The sequence below is a fragment of the Mytilus galloprovincialis genome, chromosome 4 (assembly GCF_965363235.1).
Source record: "Mytilus galloprovincialis chromosome 4, xbMytGall1.hap1.1, whole genome shotgun sequence".
NCBI classification, from domain to species: Eukaryota; Metazoa; Mollusca; class Bivalvia; order Mytilida; family Mytilidae; genus Mytilus; species Mytilus galloprovincialis.
The window spans coordinates 17,851,826-17,873,639 of NC_134841.1; the positions used below are offsets into that span (position 1 = coordinate 17,851,826).

At 32.0% G+C, this 21,814-nt stretch overlaps 1 protein-coding gene across 1 annotated transcript in view; it reads right to left on the reverse strand.

Moving 5' to 3' along the window:
* Window positions 1–2,117: 2,117 nt before the first annotated feature.
* LOC143071522 (uncharacterized) overlaps window positions 2,118–21,814 on the reverse strand; it is a 42,688-nt gene continuing 22,991 nt past the window's right edge. The window contains exons 12-26 of the mRNA XM_076245878.1: window positions 21,408–21,487; window positions 19,938–20,186; window positions 18,879–19,100; window positions 17,849–17,921; window positions 17,370–17,477; window positions 16,236–16,304; window positions 15,104–15,283; window positions 13,554–13,814; window positions 12,073–12,233; window positions 11,563–11,769; window positions 9,326–9,542; window positions 6,694–6,881; window positions 5,850–6,027; window positions 3,066–3,137; window positions 2,118–2,559 (exon numbers count right to left, since the gene is read on the reverse strand). Of these exons, the coding sequence (XP_076101993.1) occupies window positions 2,273–2,559; window positions 3,066–3,137; window positions 5,850–6,027; window positions 6,694–6,881; window positions 9,326–9,542; window positions 11,563–11,769; window positions 12,073–12,233; window positions 13,554–13,814; window positions 15,104–15,283; window positions 16,236–16,304; window positions 17,370–17,477; window positions 17,849–17,921; window positions 18,879–19,100; window positions 19,938–20,186; window positions 21,408–21,487 (2,552 nt within the window). The 3' untranslated portion in view covers window positions 2,118–2,272. The remainder of the gene's footprint in view (window positions 2,560–3,065; window positions 3,138–5,849; window positions 6,028–6,693; window positions 6,882–9,325; window positions 9,543–11,562; window positions 11,770–12,072; window positions 12,234–13,553; window positions 13,815–15,103; window positions 15,284–16,235; window positions 16,305–17,369; window positions 17,478–17,848; window positions 17,922–18,878; window positions 19,101–19,937; window positions 20,187–21,407; window positions 21,488–21,814) is intronic.

A 21,814-nucleotide genomic window follows, 5' to 3' on the forward strand; every position in this document is an offset into this window, starting at 1 on the left:
TACTAGTTCAGTGATAATGAACGCCATACTAATTTCCAAATTGTACACAAGAATCTAAAATTAGAATAATACAAGACTAACAAAGGCCAGAGGCTCCTGACTTGGGACAGGCGCAAAAATGCGGCGGGGTTAAACATGTTTGTGAGATCTCAACCCTCCCCCTATACCTCTGGCTAATGTAGAAAAGTAAACGCATAACAATACGCACATTAAAATACAGTTCAAGAGAAGTCCGAGTCTGATGTCAGAAGATGTAACCAAAGAAAATAAACAAAATGACAATAATACATAAATAACAACAGACTACTAGCAGTTAACTGACATGCCAGCTTCAGACTTCAATTAAACTGACTGAAAGATTATGATTTCATCATATGAACATCAGGCACAATCCTTCCCGTTAGGGGTTTAGTATCATACCATCATAACATATATGAGAAGAACATAACCCGTGTCATGCCAACAACTGTTTTTTGAATAAATGTTCCGATGCAAAGACCCTATAAGTGAATCAATATTAACGCCAAAATATGCAATCTTTAATGACCCGACAACAGTATCGTAACTATATCCCTTCTTAATAAGTCTATTCAAAGGTTTTGTTAGTTTTTGAGGTGAATACTGACACCTTTGTGCTTTATAAAGAATATTTTCATAAAAAATTGGATGTGAAATACCTGAACGTATAAGAAGTCTGCATGTTGAGCTATATTTACGAATGATGTTCATATACCGATGATAAAATTTATTAATGTTTTGACTAGTTTGTGATATCGAAAACCCTGGTGTAATAATTTTTCAGTAATACATAAATTTCTCTCGTTAAAATCTAAAACATTGTTACATACACGAACGAATCGTACAAGTTGAGATAAATAAACACCATAAGATAGTGACAAGGGAACGTCACCATCTAAAAATGGATAATTAACGATAGGAAATGAAAAATCATCTCTTTTATCATAAATTTTAGTATTCAGTTTTCCGTTAGTGATATAGATATCAAGATCGAGGAAAGGGCAGTGGTCATTGTTAGTATTAGCTTTATTTAATGTAAGTTCAACAGGATAAATTTCTTTAATATTCATACTGAAGTCGTCATTATTGAAAGCCAAAATATCATCCAAATATCTAAAAGTATTATTAAATTTGTTTATCAGATGTTGTTTCGATGGGTCTTTGCTTATTTTTGTCATAAATTGTAACTCATAGCAATACAAAAACAGGTCCGCAATAAGTGGTGCACAGTTAGTCCCCATTGTAATTCCGATAATCTGACGATATACGGAATCCCCAAAGCGAAAAAAAAATGTTATCTAGTAAAAATTCGAGGGCATATATAGTATCAAAGCATGTCCAATTGACATAGTTTTTTTGTTTATTGCTACTAAAAAATGACCTAAAAGAGTTTGAACATATATATTCACATTCTGACTTTTTAAATGCCCATTTAATTAGGTGTGGGAATTTTTTCTTAACCACATTTTCCCTCAAGATTGTTTCAACGGTCTTCATTAGAAATATGTTATAGCTTTATTGATATAAAAATACGGATATGTGGCATGATCACCAAAAAAACAATTATTAATCAATGATTAAAAAAGACGGAAGTTAAATTTTAGGTCAATGAACAAAACACACATTTTACAGTAAGATATAAAAAGCGCCGACATAACAAAATGTGAACAGTCAAAACGTAAAACATCAACGGTCTTACGATAAAACAATAATTGAAAAACAAATATAACAGACCCATTATTATAGGTACTAATGACTTGGGACAAGCACAATACGAAAGAGACGAGGTTGCAAGGTTAAACCTGATATTTAGTTCTAAACCCTCCATAAAACTAGGGACAGTGGTTTGACAATACAATGTATTCAAATACTATAAAAAGTCGTTGAAAAGGATTAACTCATCTGATTAGCAGAGAGACACCAAGAAACAAAACAAAACAAAAGAAACAAAACACAATTAATTCACAGAAAAAAAAAAAATAGTGGATCTCAGATCACTCACAGTTACCGAAAGCTATTTCAAAAGTAAAAACAACTATTATTTCAACCATTCTTTTCCACAGTAAAATATCAATCAGTATACAACAAAGCGATTAAGCTTATGAAGCTATAAGCAGAAAAAGCATGATTTATTGCAATGAAAAATACAAAAACACTGTAAAACAAAATCAATTCTAGTACTGATCTGACAAAATACAATTAAAACACAATGTTGAATTTGCATATTGATATTGATGCAACTATTGAAACCATCCTAAAGTCTAAACCTTATGCAGTACTGTGGATATGCTTGTGTGTCGTTAAAAATAACAAACTGAACAGGAGGTTTGCTATCATCCGTAGCCGAATCAAAGTTCATCATGGTTCCATCTGGTCTCATTGGTAAGTATCGCATTCCTTTCATACCCTGACGGTGAACACCAGTCAGCACCTTACACATATATATTGTACGATCAGTTGTTGAGTTGTCGTCAGCGTCAATCCCTTTTAGAATAGTAAAGCCTGCTTCATTGCTGAAGTATACACCTTCTCCAAATTTTTCTACAAAATAAATTTATTTAAATAGTACATATGTAGTTCGGGTATAACAAATTATGGTATTACAATATATCATCATAACTGCAAAATATAGTATTGCAATATCAACATGGCATTAAGCGAAAGATTCCTTGAAATAAATCAAATTCACCTGTACTTTACATGTATACAATCTGCGCAAATGAAAAATGAGATTGACGCAAGTGAAAAAAAACCAAGGTGCAAGTGAAATGCAGATCAGCGCAAATGCAAAACGTCACTTTAATGTGTTCGAAGTTATAACGAGAGGTTTAACGGTTCATTTTATGAATATTTTGATAACATGAATGATTTTTCTTTAAAACAAAGTTTACGTTCACTTCTTTTTTAATAAAACTTAACCATTCATGTATATAAAACAGATTGATTTTTTTTTTAAATATGAAGTTTCTTATTTGTTTTTTTATATGTAATAAATCGCACCATCTCGACGGTCATATTAATAACAACTATATCAACAAGTATACTACCTTCGTATGGGTTGTTGTCCTTTGGATCGTCTGGCTTTTTAACATTCTGCCTTTTTAATTTACATTTTTGGTCTGCAATTTATTAAAAAATGTAATGCAAGTGTTATTTAGACCAGCAACTTTTACAATATCAGTAACTTAACAATATTTATATTTGAATAAGTTCAACTTGTATATTTACAAATTTTGTTGTTGTTGTGCATACCACAAATATGAAACCGAATTAACACGTGACACCATGTATTTAAGGTATACACTAGAATGCAGCTATCAACCTTTAATCCGAACAATGAAGCATATAATGTAATTGTTCTTCTATAACATGCACTAATCTACATAAATCACATGAATACAGATTTTTGACGTTTTGAAGGTTACGAAATAGACTAATGTGGCATATCTTTAGGGATATAGAGACTAGAACTTTCATGAATTAATGCGTTATTTCACAATAATTATATAGATTTCCTATTACAAAAGCTTCGTATTTCAAAGTACTAAATCAAAGTAAGTAAACATGAAGATGTGGTATGAGTGCCAATGAGATAACTCTCTAAGCCAAAATTGGTAAAAATTATAGGTCAAAATACGGCATTCAACAGGGATCCAGGGCCGTAAATTACATGGAGGCATGTAGGCAGTAGCCTCCTATTTCGGGTTGACAAAAAAAAAGAAAGAAAAAAAAACAGAAAAGAAAAAAAATGGTTAAAATCATGCATTATTTTAATAGCACTGGTTGTTAGTTTAACCAACAAGGTGATTAATCATAATGGCAGGGTGTGTTCGATATTTAGATCTGGTAAATATCGCTGAACGGTAGCCAACTCCTTTGCACACGTAAAATTTTCCCGCCAATTTGGTACGTTACGTTATAATAAGTTGAATTTGATAATCACAGTTATGAGTTAATACGTGTGCATTTTCATTTTAAGGTTTGAAAATTGTGTCTATGAAACGTACATTTGTAGTTAAAATAGCTCGATTGGGACAGCCAAAAAACAGGATAAACCCCAAAAAATGCTCAACGTCAGGCGCCTTTCATTTAAAGTTCGCAAATTGTTTCCCTAAAACTAAGTAAAAATAGCTTGTGAAGAGTCATAAAGCAGGATAAAGCTTAAAAAATAACTTCCTTTACCGGCACACCTAATCTAACTCTGGTTTATAACTGTATATTCAAGGCACTTATTTAATGAAATGTAACAAAAAACAAAAAAACAAAAAGTGGTGGATTTGGGGGAGGTACATTGCATATAGGGAAAATGCCCGAAGAAATATCATTTTCTGCATAAAATGGGTTCAAAAATTTCTCGCTTAGCTCCGCTCGGCAGGCAATTTACGGCCCTGGGATCCTTAGCTAATACCGAACAGCATCTAAAAGCGCCCCAACGATGACTTGTGTAAACTCATTCAAATAGGAAAATCGACGGTCTAATCTATCTTAAAAACGAAAAACACATATAAACACCGGAATACTACTGTTGCTTTTATGAACCACATCAACAAACGACAACCATTGAACAACATGTTCCTGACTTAGGACAGGTGCATAGACAAAGCACGTTTTAACGTTTTAATAAGCGTCAACCTTCACCCTAACTTGAAGTATTAGTGTTACATTTCAATATAGAAAGAAATACTACAGAATAGCAATTGAAATGGCTCACCTAAATCAAAAACACATGTTAACAAAAACAAGTTAACATACACTGAACGAATAAATTTGATATATGACACAATATAAGTACAATATTAATATAAAAAAGGAAAACATATACAGTCAGACATTTCTACATCTTTTGGTATCTATATTATGAAAATAGCTTATACAGTTACTTCGTAATATTTTTTTTAAAAATATCGATTTTAGTTGAAATGATAGGACTTTTTTTGACTGGGAACTCACTTTTGTCCAATGACTGTACATAAATAAACTCATCATATATACCAGGACTAAATTTTATATATACGCCAGACGCGTGTTTCGTCTACAAAGACGGCGTGCACAAAGCTGAGTCCACAAACGTAACGTCTTCAAATTAATAAAACCATTTACGACGTCGGCATTTTCCTCCAGAAAACAAGCGCGTAACAAAAACACTGGACACTTAGTTTATCACATAATTTTAAATATTTACGTTCAACATATTTCTTATTTCTTTCGAACAAAATAGTGCAGCAAATGCACATTCTGGAAATATAAATAGATATATGTTAAGAGCAGTGAAATGGAAACGATTAGCGATTATGTCGTGGACCCTTTTCAGAAAATATCGTTAAAACGTCATTTCTTAAGATTGTAACATACTCCATGTAGCTAAAATAAAGCCAAATAAAGTACGAAGTTGAAGAGCATTGCGATCCAAAATTCCTAGAGTACACAGGAAAACATAATAATTTTGTTTGAAGGGGTGCATGGAGTACATACATATTATTTTACAAAATTAATTAATTTGTTGTTCATAGTACGAGAACAGCATTGAAAATTTATTGTGATACTGAATACTAATCAAAATTATAAAATAGTAAGACGAGACATAACACAAAATAGGTTAACATCGATTAACACATTGTTTCAACAGACCAAATTAGCAAGAAAATATGATTTCAGAGTAGTCAGTTTACTGAAAGATAATAAAAGCCAAACACAATTAAAAGTAAATAAAATCACGCATCAGAGTGGTATTCTCTAGCTTTTCTTTAGTCTAAGACTATGATCATCTCGTTATATCTTCACTGAATTCGTAAAATAACTGTATTTACGACTTGTACAATAACAGTACTTACATAGGTCACCACAGTAACTTCTATTGAACCCATAAAGGTTTATGCTGACAACAGAGTCCTCAAATGCACTATACCATAATTCCTGTTCATTTTTCGTGCCAGACGGATTCTGTTTTTCAACTAAACCTTTCTTTGCAGTGTACATCTGGTAAAGACTAAGATTCTGAATCCTCTCTATCTAAAATTGCAAAATTAAACAGTAACACAGTTGGGAAACGGAAGCGAATTAATGTCACTAATTCAAAGGTGTTTTCTGAATTAAAAATGTTGAGCTACTTATGTTTTTTTATTGTTAAATTAATCTGTTCAACAAGTCAATTGTTTTTACAAACTGCCTTAAACGTTCCGCAAAGGAGTGGAATTCAAATTTAAAGGGTAATTAAGTGAAATCATGTTCAATTTTGGTATATTCTAATGACTCGTTTTATTCTTTAATCATCTGCAATAAATATCACGTGTATGCATAACTTCCACCATTCATTTTTCGTTCGACATCAGGATAAACACGGCTCGCATAGTAAACCATTCGATCAAACAAACATCACCGAGTGTATTTTCCAAGATAAATTTCCGTTGAATAAGATAGCGTTTGTCATTTCTTCACGTTTGGATCGTGATTATGAGTCACTTGATTTTGAAATGGCCCCTCATATCAATGTACAAGTAACATTCATTGTTGTTTTATGATCTTGTATATTGATATCATTAAGTTTATTGTTTTAAATTGACGTGCAATACAAATAGGTCATTTTGCGTCTTAAAATTTCAATTAACGTGCCTATCAATTTTATATTTACAGACGAGATGATGTTACCATGCGATAAAAGAGTTTTACATAACAAACCTTTGTAATTTTTAAAGACTGTTTTTTGAATTTGGAAGTCCACTCTTTTCTTCCACCAAATACAGAGTCCAAAAACTTCTTCTCGATAGTTTTATATTCTGGCGATGTATTTATCATTGTAATCACTTTAACGTTATCAGAGCCTTGAACATCCCATGCTGCTGGTGGTTCAAAAGAACCACCATCTCCTATAAATAAAAGGTCTATATAGTACAGTGAATTTGTAAAATCCCTGAAATTTCAGGGACTTTGTATAAACACTGAACTGATTAGTGAATTAATGATATCCCTGATTTTCTCAAGGGGGTTTACAAAAATAATCAAATAATTAAGATCTTTTTTGTAGATTCCAAAATCAAATTCAGTGAATTTGTTAAAAAAAAAAAGTGATTCTTTTGTATTTAAAAATTCTTATAAAACAGCCGTTACACTCAAAGAGTTTGAGGCAACATAAGTTTTAAATATTAATAATAAATGAGCAATTTTCATCAAACAACTGACATCCTTTGAAAAATGATCGGCAGATATGTCTCTACATCAAGAGGAAACTTAAGCTTATTTTGATAATTGTGGGAAATAAAATTGTTACACATAACCAGTAATAAATTACAGATTTAAAGGCTGTATCAATTAACAATTGCATATCTGTTCGACAGGCAGTTATGTGATGGACAAGATTTTTTTTTCAATGTGAATATTCTGAAAAAAATCAATGTGAACGTAATATGCTTCTGTCGTAAAGCAGGGTAATTGTGTAACAGTTGATGTCACCCACTAAACATGCATACAAAAATTAGTAAATTGTAGTTTAAATATCAGTTAATATTCCTACTATTTATAACCACTGTACAATAGTTTCAACTACTATTATTTAGAAAATGTTTAGTTTAGTTTAAACATATTTATTTATAGTGGATTGGGAAACAAGTTTTGCAACTTATATTAATCCCTTTCCACTTTGCGGGTGCGAGTGCTGCCTTGTAGCGGCATTAGCCTGCTCTTTTTCGAAATCTACAAGGGTGTCTTTAACGTGCAAGAGATATGGCTCTCTCTTAACACGGGTCAGCCATTTATCGTCCCCTTCCGACGGACTATCATCGTTTCCTCGAGACCATACTCGCAAATGGTGTCAAGGGAGAGCCGAAAATTAAGTTCCTGAAATTTTCATCCCAGACGGGAATCGAACCAGGAACCTTTGTGTTAGTAGTCCGATGCACTAACCACTACACCACGGTTCTATTTAGAAAATGTCTTTAATTTAAAAACATTGGTACATTAGGACATCTTAAAACCGAGAAAGATGAAGAGAACTCCATTTGCGCTCCATTTGTCTGTAGTTTGTCCATTTGTCAGTTCAGCAAATTAGATCCCACATTGTGTATCCTGCTTGAAGATATTGATTAAATATGTGTAAAGTAAAATTATAGATAATGTCTGAATTTGGTGGTTCGTGTCTGACGATTTAATGCAGAGTTATTGTCCATGAAGTAAAACAAAAATCATGCAAATAACAAGTTTTCCACATTTTATTTAGTCATGCTTAAATATTTTGATTTGACGATTAGTATATATTCTTATCATGACTATTTACAGATTAATTTCGAATTTTTGTCTGATCAAATGATTTTGTGCAGAGTTATGGTCATTGGAATTAGAAAATTCATTCAAATAATCTGTTTACCTTACTTTTTTCGTCATGCCTGATTATATTGACTTGATTTTATTTCTGATATATATTTTACACCATGACAAATTATAGATCAAGTTGGAATTTAGTGCCAGTACAGGAACCAATTGGAAATACTCACAACTAGAATGAATTTGAAAATGGAAAGGGGGAATATGTTATAGAGATAACAATCCGATCAAAAATGCTTGTTTAATTTGGATTGGAAAAAAAACACATTTCTAATTTCAAATTTATACTTGAAATCACTGGCAATATTTTTATACTAAATTTAGACCTGGTATCTATGATGAGTTTATTTAGTGATTTTCCACAATGATTTTGTAAAAATCACTGAACTTTCAGGGATTTTACAAAAATCCCTGAAACTGTTAGTTATTTTACATATTCATTAATTATTCCAGGGATTTTACTTAATCCCTGATTTTACAAATTCACTGTAACATATATAAGATATCTGATTGCTATGTGAAAAAAATATGTAAATGAATAAATCAAATAGCAATTGTTCACAAAAAGAATGGCTACCACCATCTATATTTTTTTAGTAACATATGTTATTGTTAACGATGAAGTTCTTAAATTTACATGTCAATCTATGAAAGGACGTGTTTAAACCCTTGCGATCTTTTGCATTCATCATTGACTACATTCTAGCAAGTGTCTAGACCGACTATATATATTAAGTTAGCACTGTTCATTCAATATTTTTACTGATAATTTTATTAATGGGTCATTCCTAGTGTATTTCAAATATATATACTGTCAACAGAAACTTTTAGAAATCTTGTTTTATGGACTTTCCAACTACATTTTTAGCTAAGATATGACCTCCATAAATACTCTGTGTGGTTTATTCAATATAGGAACGGTCGGAGACCGGCTATCGACATTAAATTGCTGAGTGTACGTAGGATGTAGGACAAATATCGTTAAGTTACAAACCTTGCAGCTTTTCTCTTCGCAAAACATCTACTTTATTAGATCTGTCCTTCTTTAAATATTCAGTCATTTCTCTTAGTACAATAACATATTCTTCTCCCTGGTCGTCTTTGAATTCAACCTCTGTCCGTCCAGAATCACCTTTATAAGCGGTTTCCAAGTACATGTTTATCATATCAGGATATTCTTCTAAAGTTGGAAGTCCTTTATCATCAATATCCTACAATATTTACGAAAAAATGTTTTCAAGAGTGTTTTATTTAAAGGCAATTGGACGTATTTCTGCTTGTTAAATATCCATAGTCAAATTAAAAATGTGATGAATATTTAGGCTGAGAACATTATATGTATGAGACAAGAAGTAGATTCTGCATTCTACAGATACAGTTAAGTCGGCCTCATATCTTGACTTACATCTAGAAATTGACAATGAGGGTAGGTTGAAAACAAAACTTTACGACAAAAGAGATAATTTCAGTTTTCCAATTGTAAACTTTCCATTTCTAAGTAGTAACATTCCAGCAGCACCTGCATACGGGGTATATATCTCCCAATTGATACGATATTCCTGTGCTTACATTTCCTATCATGATTTTCTTGATAGAGGGTTGCTGCTCAAAAGGAAGCTATTAAACCAAGAGTTCCAAATGGTGAAGTTGAAATCATCCCTTCGTAAATTTTACGGACGCCACCACGAGTTGGTTGACTGTTATGGAATAACCGTTTCACAAATGATATCGGATATGTTCCTTACGTCGTAACTACAATCCCCTTCCCTTTCATGAATGTGACCTACGAAATTAGACTATTTGCCGGATTTGTTATCACATAAGCAACACGACGGATGCCACATGTGGAGCAGGATCTGCTTACCCTTCCGAAGCACCTGAGATCACCACTAGTTTTTGGTGGGGTTCGTGTTGTTTATTCTTTAGTTTTCTATGTTGTGTCATGTGTACTATTGTTTGTCTGTTTGTCTTTTTCATTTTTAGCCATGGCGTTGTCAGTTTATTTTAGATTTATGAGTTTGACTGTCCCTTTGGTATCTTCCGTCCCTCTTTTTGGTCGACTGAGGTGAAATGCGGGGAAATTCTAAAAATTTAAACTTGCAACAGGCTATCTAAGTTGCTTCAATTATTATTCTTCAACGCAAACACTAACCCGACACAAGTCAATGGATTTAACGACTGTTCAGTAAATAATTATCCAGTTTATGTTTGTTCACAAATTATTTCAAGAAAGAATGCTTCCCTAACTTGCATTACTTTACTGTATATCAATAAAATATATTAAAATATATAAATAATGGCAACAGAACATACAGTTTATTATGGTTCGCAACAGAACATATAGTTTATTATGATTCAATGGTCATAATTGAATAAAGAAAAAAAAATCTGGATAACAAACTAAAACAGAGGTAAACACACAACTATGTGATGATAACAAAAGAACAACAGAAACTCTACAGATGAGTCTTTTGTAGACGAAACACGCGTCTGGCGTATATATAAAATTTGAATCCATGTATCTATGATGAGTTTATCTACAACAAAAGGAAGCGCCATCATACATAGAAATGGACTAGAGATAACAACTGACACGTTCCTAACATTGTGCAGGACATTTTAAGAAAAAAGAAGGTTTGAACCTGGTTTTATGACTATCAAAACCACAAGATTAAGGAAGTTCGCTGCTCAGTTTCAAAATAAATAGCTTTCCATAACACTAGTATATATTGATATGGGATTAGTTGAAGAATAGAAAAAAGCAAAAAAAATATAGGGATCAATGTGCTAGTTTTCGAGATATTAGATATATCAGAGGATTTCGAAAATTTGACAAAAATTTCAAAACATGACAAGCAAACATCCTTAAATACCTCTAAAATGACAACCTCACGTAACAGGAATACAGTACAATCAAACACAAGAACACTTAACACAGAAAAATACATATGAATAAATAAACTTATAGTACATTACAACATGTGTAAACCGCAGTATAGCAACGACCAACTCCCATGAATTTACGACAGCAAAACCAGGACACCACACACGAAATATTACCTGAACATCATATTAATGGATCAACATAACAAATAATCACGTATTTTTTTTTTGTATACATTTAATATTATCACAGTAAAATTTAAAAAAAATAATTCTTTAACACCTAGTTGTAAATTAATTAGTAAATATTTTGTATCTTTTAAAATTTGTTTTGTTGGTAATACTTACCTTTAGATACCACTGGACTTGTTCTTTGATAATAGCGGCCTCTGCTTGACAATGCCGAGTGTGGTTAAACTTTCTAAGAGCATCAAAAATATCTTGCTTTGCATTCATTACTTCGTCAACAAGACCTTTTATGATAACGTCACATTTCACCGTGTCTACTGTCATTATTACTGCATGCCTATTTTCAACTGCTTTTAAATAGTCGGCCTAAAAGACAGTGAATGTTAAAACAGTTTTCACACAGAATCTTTTAGCACCTAAATTAAAAACAGTTACCTTTGGAAACATGTATCATCTTTCTATGTTAATTTGGTTAGTCGTCTTAGAGTTTTGAAAAAAATCATCATCATTTTATCACAATAACATCATACTATGAACTTTACAAACAAAATGTATCTTCAATCATGTAAATACAGAAGCACTGACTTCTGCAAGGCAAATGGTACCATCAGAGACAGAATGCCACCTTTTGCAATATCGATTACTTAGAAGATTAACCACATTACTTACTTCATTTTGTGTTATGTTTGCGATGACACTGTCATGTTGTTTCTCTGTCTGATACTTTTCTGATATTGCTTGCTCCAACATCGTCTTAGCCACATTGAGATCATTTCCGGATTGAAAGTAGATTGTAAATGATACAGACGACTGGTTAGCGTTCTCAACAACTAAACAAAACAACAATGATATTACTGTGGACTCATCAATATTCGTTGGATACCAAGTTCGTGGAATTCGTGGGTACAGCAAAACAAAGCCCCTAATTTAAATGTTCAACGAAATACAATTTTGTAAATAACTGTATGCAGACTTTGCCGAAATCACGAAATTAGATATCCAGAAAATGCAAGTTTTCCTCAATCTACGAAAATTGGTATCCACAGCATTCATAAATCAACAGTGGAATAAATGATAATTTTGACCTAAGGCTACTTCCCTTTTAATCTAGACGACCTTTTTCAGCAGCAGTTAATTAAGGGAGTTCGCTTATCGGTTTCAAAGTAATTAACTTTTCAAAACACTAGTTTATATTGATAATGGATTAATAAAGGAATCCAAAGAGCAAAAAGAATATATAGGTCACCGTGCTTGTTTTAGAGATATTAACCAATGAAATTTTGGCGGGGAAATATTCTCTCTTGACTTTTCATAGCTTTATTATTGACAGGTTTAAGTTCTCAAAAACTATTAAAAAATAATTACAATTTTATAAGACTTTTACAGATGACTTATTATACATGTAAAAAAAAACAAAAAGAAAAATGGTGGTCATCGGGCAAATTTTTTCAAGGCATTCAAATGGATAAAACCAGAGGATTCCAAAAATCTGACAAAAAAAACATAACATGACAAGCAAGCTTCCTTAAGTGTATGTTGATAGTTATGTGTGTTTGTATTTCAAGACATTGTATTAGAACAAAATGTCAAATTTCTACCTTAAAATACAATGATTGCCATACCGTTTTGGTCGAAAACGGGATTGTCCGTATTAAAATTATCGGTAAGCATTTTTTCTGTTGTTAATAAAACTATAAATGCAATTGTTGAAAGTTGAAGGATTGTAATTATGTCTTTCTTTTCACCTTTTGGTTTACTATCGCCATGTGCTTATTGTCGATATTCATTATAAACGTAGATAACAGGTCATTCGGTGTCTTTTTCCTGTCATCCATTTCGTCTGTAACATTAATAGGTCTTGGAAAAAGTTCCCAAATAGAGAAAATCATGTTTGCATAGAAAAACGTAGAGTGGATGAAATAGATAATTCGTTTAATTGTTTTTGTATGGGCAGTGTAAAATAAGAAGAATTTAAATATATCGAAGTCTAAAATGGCTAGGTATGAACTATTTTGTTTGTTTTCCGGAAGTTGATACGGAAGGTCATAGACATAATTGATATTTTTTTTGTCATCAAAAACATTTTCCGGACACTGTTTTTGTTTATATGCTACTTTGCCGTATATGGTCCTATATAATGGTGTACTAACCTACATCTGGGATAGACAAATGTTGTTCTGGAACACTTTTCTGTCTTAAAGCTAAATTGCCTTTTGGCAACGAATAGCGTTCCATTGTGTCTGGTTTTAAAGAAAAACGTACTGCTTTTAGCATAGGCTGCACCATTTTATCTTGAAATATTATTAAGTAGATGTGTTGTAAATGAGTCGTTTGTCCCTCTTTAACAAATTCTAAAATTGATTCTGCGATAGCCTTCCCCATTAATTCCTCTCTAGGTGGTCCTTGTGCTCCTAGAAATATTGATTTGAAGCATATTTTTTAATTCTATATGATGCGATAAATTGATAATTTATATTTGAAATTATATTTCTATTATGATTGGAACAGCCGTAATTAATACTATTGGTTACAGATAAAGACAAAAGTAGTATACCGGTGTTCAAAGGTCATAAATTGATTAAAAGAAAACAAACCAAAACCAAAGAAAACACATTAACTATACGAGTAAAAAAAAAGAACAACAGGAACACTGCAGTTCAACAAAAACAACATTCATTGAAACGAACTATTTGAAAACAACTGCCATATTCCTGACTCGGTACAGAAAAAGTGGTCGGTTGAACATATGTACAGTCAATAGCTTCTATTCAAATAGAAAGTTTACGTTAACAATCAGGGGCGGGTCCAGGTAAGGGCGTAATGGGCGTACGCCCCCCCCCCTTTAAAAAAAAAAAAAAAAAAAAAAAACTATCGTTATAATCTGCTAGTATTGTATTGAATGATGGCAATTTATCATATTCATTAATTAAACACATACTCTGATTTCTTTTTATACTGATTCCCCAATTTGATGGGTCATCATCAACCGTAAAATTTTGTTTCTCGGAGTCCGGCGTGTTCGACTCTGCGACTAGTATCCATTGTTGTTGATGTGATAAAGAATTCGCAAAGATGTCGATGTCAAAAACAAAACGTCAAAAGACCTTAAAATCGTATCAAGGTGTCTTTGACACCTTTTTTAAACAACCAAAACGGTAAGTAAATCAGTATAATACATGAATTTTTGTTGTTTTGTGTGACACTAACTTCGATTCCCCATAGCCATTCTAAATATACCGGGGGGGGGGGGGGGGGGGTATATTACTATATATACGATACTGGGTATATTCTGACAAAAGGGGTTGTATTTTCAGCTAAATTGTCTAAAATGGGGTTATTTTTTTACGCGTTGCCTTGGAAGGGGTCACTCAGATTTGACTATGATATCCAGAACGGGGTTCAAACCTATGATTGCGTTGGATAAAAACCGCAATTTTTATACGTGTGCATGCAAAACAAATTTCTTGGTAGAGTGGTATAAATATACATGCTCCAAGTCAGGAACCGTTACATTAGTGCAATTCTCTATTATTTTATGTTTTTAAGCCAAAAAAGGTCCAAAAAAATTTTCGCCGAGCGAAGCGAGGCGAAATAATTTATTCTACGCCCCCCTTTCAATTATCCTGGACACTCCCCTGAACAAGATTCTTTTCTGAAAACAATAGTTCACTTCAAAATATATAAAAAAAAATTAAACTACCTGTTCCAAAAGCCGGCAAGGAAAGCGTCTTCAGTTGTTTTCTCTCTGCTTTGTACAATGATTTCTTTATAACGGATTTCCAATCATCCGGTCTTTGTTTTGAGCAAACATGGAAAATATACTTGGAAGGGAGACCACAGCCAGATGTTGTAATAATTTCATGCCATGCCATTTTACCTTCTATAATTATTCAGATGCCAAGTGATACAAATTGCAAGATGCTCTATAATCACATGTTTATTTAAATACACCAAGCACCACATCAGTAAATAGTTTTATTTTTCAATTTTATTAAGGAGTTTCATATTTATTCTTGAATATGATGAAACATTGATTTATTTTGAAGCGTTATTTAATAAAAACTCATTTACATTTTAGTTTCTATTTTTTTTTTATCATTCTTTAAATGTGCAAATGAATTGTCAAGCATTGTTGGAAAAGCTGTGTAATATAATACTAAGAATTTTAACCTTTTTGTAATGCACTGCGTGCTTCGTAGTATCATAAATTACAACACTTTTTGTTTATTGTTTTAGTTTTACTGAGTGTAAATTGGGAACAAGCGTTTGTTTTTGGTTTAAAAACTACCCCTATTCATAAATTGATTTATTCGTAAATCCCTTACCATTGCATTATTTTATAGAAAAATCAACACCAATTTGTTAAGTTCCCAGCTGTTAGATAAAAAGAGAAAATAATAGTTTTTAAACAAATTAACAGAAGAAAAATATGTATGACCCATTGACATACATCTGTACCAACTGTTCTATTTCTCCGTGAAATTGCACTCCCTATATAGGTGAAATTTAACAATAGCTTCATATATATTACGTATAACTTTAAATAGGAAGAGACCCCTCTCCCTCTCCCCCTCGTCCGCATATCAAGCTGTATGTGTTTTCATCGCGATCTGAAAGAGCTAATATAATCTTCAATCGGATTTCAAGTTCCCATATTGGTATGCGTCTCTTGTATTGCTTTCCCTTTCTGTAAGGCTCTGTAATTTATTTATCCCCACCAAGAAATCAGTCGGTATTATTTTAACGTTTTAATTTCATGAAAATAATAGTTTTGCATCGTGAAGAAAAGCAAAAGATAAACTCATGTATTGGTAAATATTTCTGAATCTTACTTTTGTCTGTACATTCAGACTGAAGCTTCTTTGTGTTGCATCTCTGGTATATTTCTCTCGAAAGGTTACCTGAAGCGATTCACATTTATTTGTATAAACATTCATGAATGAATTTCTCAAAAACAATTAACCATATTTAGACTGTGTGTTCACAAACACATTTTCAATGAAAGTGTTTCTGTTTTTGTTTTAAAGATATAAATAGACAAATACAAAACGATTCAGCACTTATCCATATTTACAGCATGTTTCAGAAAACAAATATTATGTTCTAAAGTTTGTCTACTATTATTGCCTTTATGAACCATTTGTTAGCTACCATATTTTCCTTCCAGGAAAATATCAGTTTTATGTTAACATGACACCAAACCAAAAGGTTTAACAAAAATGAAAGAATAGACTTTTAAATAGATCAACAGAATATAATGATCTAAATTCTCAGAAGGGATGCGACGAAACAAAGAGCGTAAAACTAACATAACTCAAGGATGATCGTTTCTCTGTTTCAAAATAACAAGCATTATAAAAAACTGTTCTTTAATGATAGTATATAGACACAGAACCAAAAAGTAGGAAAAATTCAGGTTATGTGCGCGTGTTTTCGAGATATAAGCCATTGAAAATTTGGCGGAAAACGATTATCTCTAGATTTCTCATACTTTTAACATTGGTCGCTTTCTTGTTTCAAAAACAATTAATAAATACCAAGTATTTTAATAAGACTTTGTTCTAGTCACATGGGTTTTGTTTGTAATCAAGATATCAAGATATACATGTTCGCCTGGTAAAAGAATTGAGGATGTATGATCAATATTCTTGATAAGGAATTACTTCATTTTCCAGACAGGAAAATACCAAGTTTAGGCAGGCAAATAACATTCATGTTTTCTATAAACTGTTCTTTGACAATTTACGACCCATGCAATCTATAATAGGCATGCCATTCATCATAGCAACGTGGGACAAATATGCGAAATGTTTTGAATAAGTCTCTAGTGGACACCATAGTATGCAGAAAGTATAATGCAAAAGTATTTTTGCAAAAGGTTAAATGGCGATTTTACAGCAACAATAATTGATAACCGAAATCACAGTTTTAACACTTATTTTGATTTACTTAAAAATGTACTTTACCTTTTGTAAAATCCAATTCTTCATTTGATCCATACAACACGGCATCACACGCTTTTGACAAAATATCGCCTTTCTCGACAGATAACTGTAAATTTCCTATTTGAAACACTGAAATGATAGTCGAACAAATTATAATGAAATTTAAATGGTCAAAGTATAAGTCATATGTTTATTTAAAAAAAAAAGACAGCACGTGATAAATGCCACGCGTCTGTCGTCTTTCGTCAGGAACGCTCAAAGCCGAATATATGAAAGCCAAGGATGTATCGGGATCGAGATTGTTGAAGAGCTTTAAACCAAAAGAAGGACCTTAAAATAGCCAAATCCATCTGTGGCCAACTTTGCCTGAAGGGGTTGAGACCTTTGTTTCTGTATAATTTCAAAATTTATAATCGGACATGATCAAACAGCTTCTTATTTCAACCACCAAATAAAGTCTCGAAAAATAATGTTGAAATATAATTAAAAAACGCTCTTACCATTGTCAGATATAGACTTAACATTGACTGAATCTAGACCGGGTACTCGTTTTCTCTCTTCCTCTACAAAAGCCTGTAAATGTAATAGCAAACATTTTTCATTCCAAGTTTACCTTTCAAGAAGAAACGCGCGTCTGGCACAAATGCGCAGACACAAAATTCTAATCCTGGTATCTATGATTAGTTAATTCCATGTTTATGAGAATGACCAAATCACATGACTGAATTTTTGATGATGCCGAAATAAAAGAATATTATCACATATCCCAAAAATTGTTTAATAAATGAGATAGAAAGAAATTGCATGTTTTCTGAAATATCACGTATGTAACTGATGTTTATGTTGATCCGAATGTTTAAAAATCAAAAATATGTAATTTCCTGAAAATTGTAGAGCTTTATCGGAAATGGATTTCTTGTTGAACAATAACACCATTCATTTCTTTAACATATTTTGACATTGAAATACGAAAATCGTAACAAGCTTTGAATGAAATAGTGTTTTGTTATAAAAAAAATGCAATTGTTTATTGCGTTATTGAAAATGAGATTTTATAAAACAAGACTATAACTATTCAGTTGCAAAGTTACACTTTCACGACAATTTTAAATTAATGCAAACAAGAACTTGTCCAAAATACACGGATGCCCCATCTGCACTTATAGTTTCTATGTTCAGTGGCACGTGAAAATGGGGGGAAACTTTAATTTGGCATTAAAATTTGAAAGATCATATCATAGGGAACACATATACTAATTTTCAAGTTGATTGGACTTCAACTTCATCAAAAACTACATCGACCAAAAACTTTAACCTAAAAGGGACAGACGGACAAACGGACAAACGGACGGACGCACAGACCAGAAAACAGAATGCCCATAAATGGAGCATTCAAGGTTTTTTCCCCTCTAAAACAAGCTAGTTCACCTAAGTTTTATATCACATTATTCTACAGAAACCATGTCAATAAAAAATATTACAAAAATATAAAACAAAATGTTAAACTTTGTTTAATGATCTTTTGCATACCTGTATAACCTTTGAATCCTTTTCGTAAACCACAAAATATACATAAGATAATTTAGTTTTCTGTTTGATACTGGCAAACTGTTCTACTATATCATACATATATTTTGCAACAAGATGACATGGGTAGTGAAGATTGCCTGTTCCTAGAGCTGGGAAAGCAATTGATCTATATCCAGCCTTTTCAGCAGCAACAAGACAGTTATTAACAAATTTGTAGATTTGCTGTAAACATATGAAAATATCGAAAATAATAAAATTATGTACTGTTAAATTAAGGCGAACATGGAAAAGCTCAAAGATTTGTTATAGAAGACTTACAAGAACAGAAATGTAGTAATGCTATGACTGTTTACCATTGAAAAAATATGTAGACAGCAGATTTGAAAGAAGAAAATATATTACCTCTTTCTGAAAAACTTCCACAATAATAATATGCCATACCACAACCTCATTGTAACATGAGTTACTGACCAGAAACCAATTTTCGAGTAGCTGAAGTTTGTTTCCTATTCTAGATAAAATTAGGCGTATGCATAATCCTTTTAATAATTGTTTGGGAATTTTGGATCCTCAATGCTGTACAACTTTGTAATCGTTCGGCTTTATAAATATTTTGATATGAGCGTCACTGATGAGTCTTATGTAGACGAAACGCGCGTCTGGTATACTAAATTATAATACTGGAACCTTTAATAACTATTCTTAATTGCTTTAAAATTTTAATTTCGGATGTATTAATTTATGACATAATATGATGCACATCACAAACTTCAAAGCAAAGGAATAAATAAAGAATTGTCGCTCTACACGATGACGTGACGTCAACGTAAAACACTTTGAATATGGAACAAAAGTTCACACCTTAGTGAAAGTTCAAGACACATAATAGCACAAGAATGACTTTGAATTGCAAAATCTTTCATAAACGTGTGTTTACAAATTCAAAGGTTGTTTCTCTATGTCTGTTATTCTCTGATCCAATAGTCGCCATCTTGGATATTCATACTTGTTTTGCTGTAAATTTGCATACTAACCTAACTTAACTATTAGTGTCCTTACTTTTTCGGTGTCTTTTACTTTTTCCTGTTCTTTCCAAGCATTTAATGATGTTAAGTAGAGAACTTTACAACAACCAATATGAGATGAAAGCTTTACACAAGCCAATTCACCTTCCTGAATACCTTTAGGGTATTGCTTTGTTATATCCTGCTGAATATTAACACCTAAGCTATGTATTACCGACATGCCTGCACCTCCGGATTTTTCTAAACGTAAATTATTTGGGCCTGCTGCCACAAGAATATCAACCTGTAAGATAATGCGTAAATTCATAGAAAATAATTTTCGAATAAAAAACTCGATATTTCTTCAATCATTGAAAATTGATACCCACGACAAAAATGAATTCAGAGTCTTTATAATAATTCCCTCCCAATTTCACTACACTTTCAATTGATGACGTTTTGATTTGTTATACATTTACATTTTAGTTAGATTTGGTTTATGTGAATATGGTCTTTCTTTCCTGTGGATGAATTCGTTTTAGGATACAAAAAAAGAGACAAACTTCAAAAAGACAACTAAACCAAGCTATCAACCCTATAAAACAATTGAAAACATATCAACACAAAAACTGTCAAACACATGGATAATCTCAAACGATCTAGAGCTTAAATGATATAAACGTCGTAATTTAAGAAAGGTGATAACAGATGACATTTTTTATCAATAGACGAAAAACAAACACAAAACACTACAAACAAAACCAAATATTGAAGAAAACTAATAATTGGCGGCTTTCACTTTGAATTAGCAGTTCTTTCTTAACAAAAGCATTATTAGTAACATTCCGATTAGTATTCGCTTTTGTCAAATTGAAGGATAAAGGACAGACTTTTAGAATCTATAACATATATATCTTCTCAAGACTGCTCCAGATTGAAGGATTTGAAAATCAAAAATATCTTACAAAGCTGACGATCTGGTACAAATTAGATAATCAAATTAAGGAAAATGATTCAGAGTTAAACATAAGGCTTAATCATAAGTTATTTGTAAATTTCTAGGAGATTAATCATTTAGAAAGGCATCCAAGCAAAAAATTCCCATCAACTTTTCGCCATATGACGTCATGATAAACAATAAACATTGCTTCAACTTTTCTACTACATCTATATGCCACTTGACATTAAGAATTGTGAAAAAGCCTTATATCACAAGATAAATACAAAATAATGATAGGTGTGACCCACCATCACTTGGCGTTGTCAGTTTGTTTTAGATTTATGAGTTTGACTGTCCCTTTGGTATCTTTCGTCCCTCTTTTAGCTCATTATTTTTTGTATTTGGTGTCTAATCATTTTCAAATACTAATAACAATCTTTGTTTGAACAAAAGCTATACTCAATACTTTTCCCTTTTCCTTTTAACCCCTGGCTTTCACCCTTTAGCAAGATTAATAATTATAAATAACGACGTAACAATTCAAATTATAAAAAGATACTATTCAAGCGAGTACATTAGCATTACCTGTTGTGTTCCAATATTACCAACTACAACTGACACTGATATATCTTTCAACTGATAATAAGTAGGCTGACATTTTAATTCTGAAAATATAACTAACTTTGATAATTGATTAATGGTTTGAGGTCGGCTTCTAAGACTTCTATTTTACCTTTTATGAATTAAAAGAAGGCCACTAACTGTGATAATGTTAACTGACCAATGAATTGGGTTCATAAGCAACATTTTTTTTCTGAATTTGATATATGTTGATGACTAATTGGTGGCCGTCTGTTGTCTTTTTGTCTTTGGTCAGGTTGTTGTCTTTTTGACAAACATTTTTTCCACATTTTCGTTCTGAGTTTTATTCGTGATACATACAAAGAAATCGACAACATGTAAAACTCAGCATCATGAGAGGAAGTGATCAA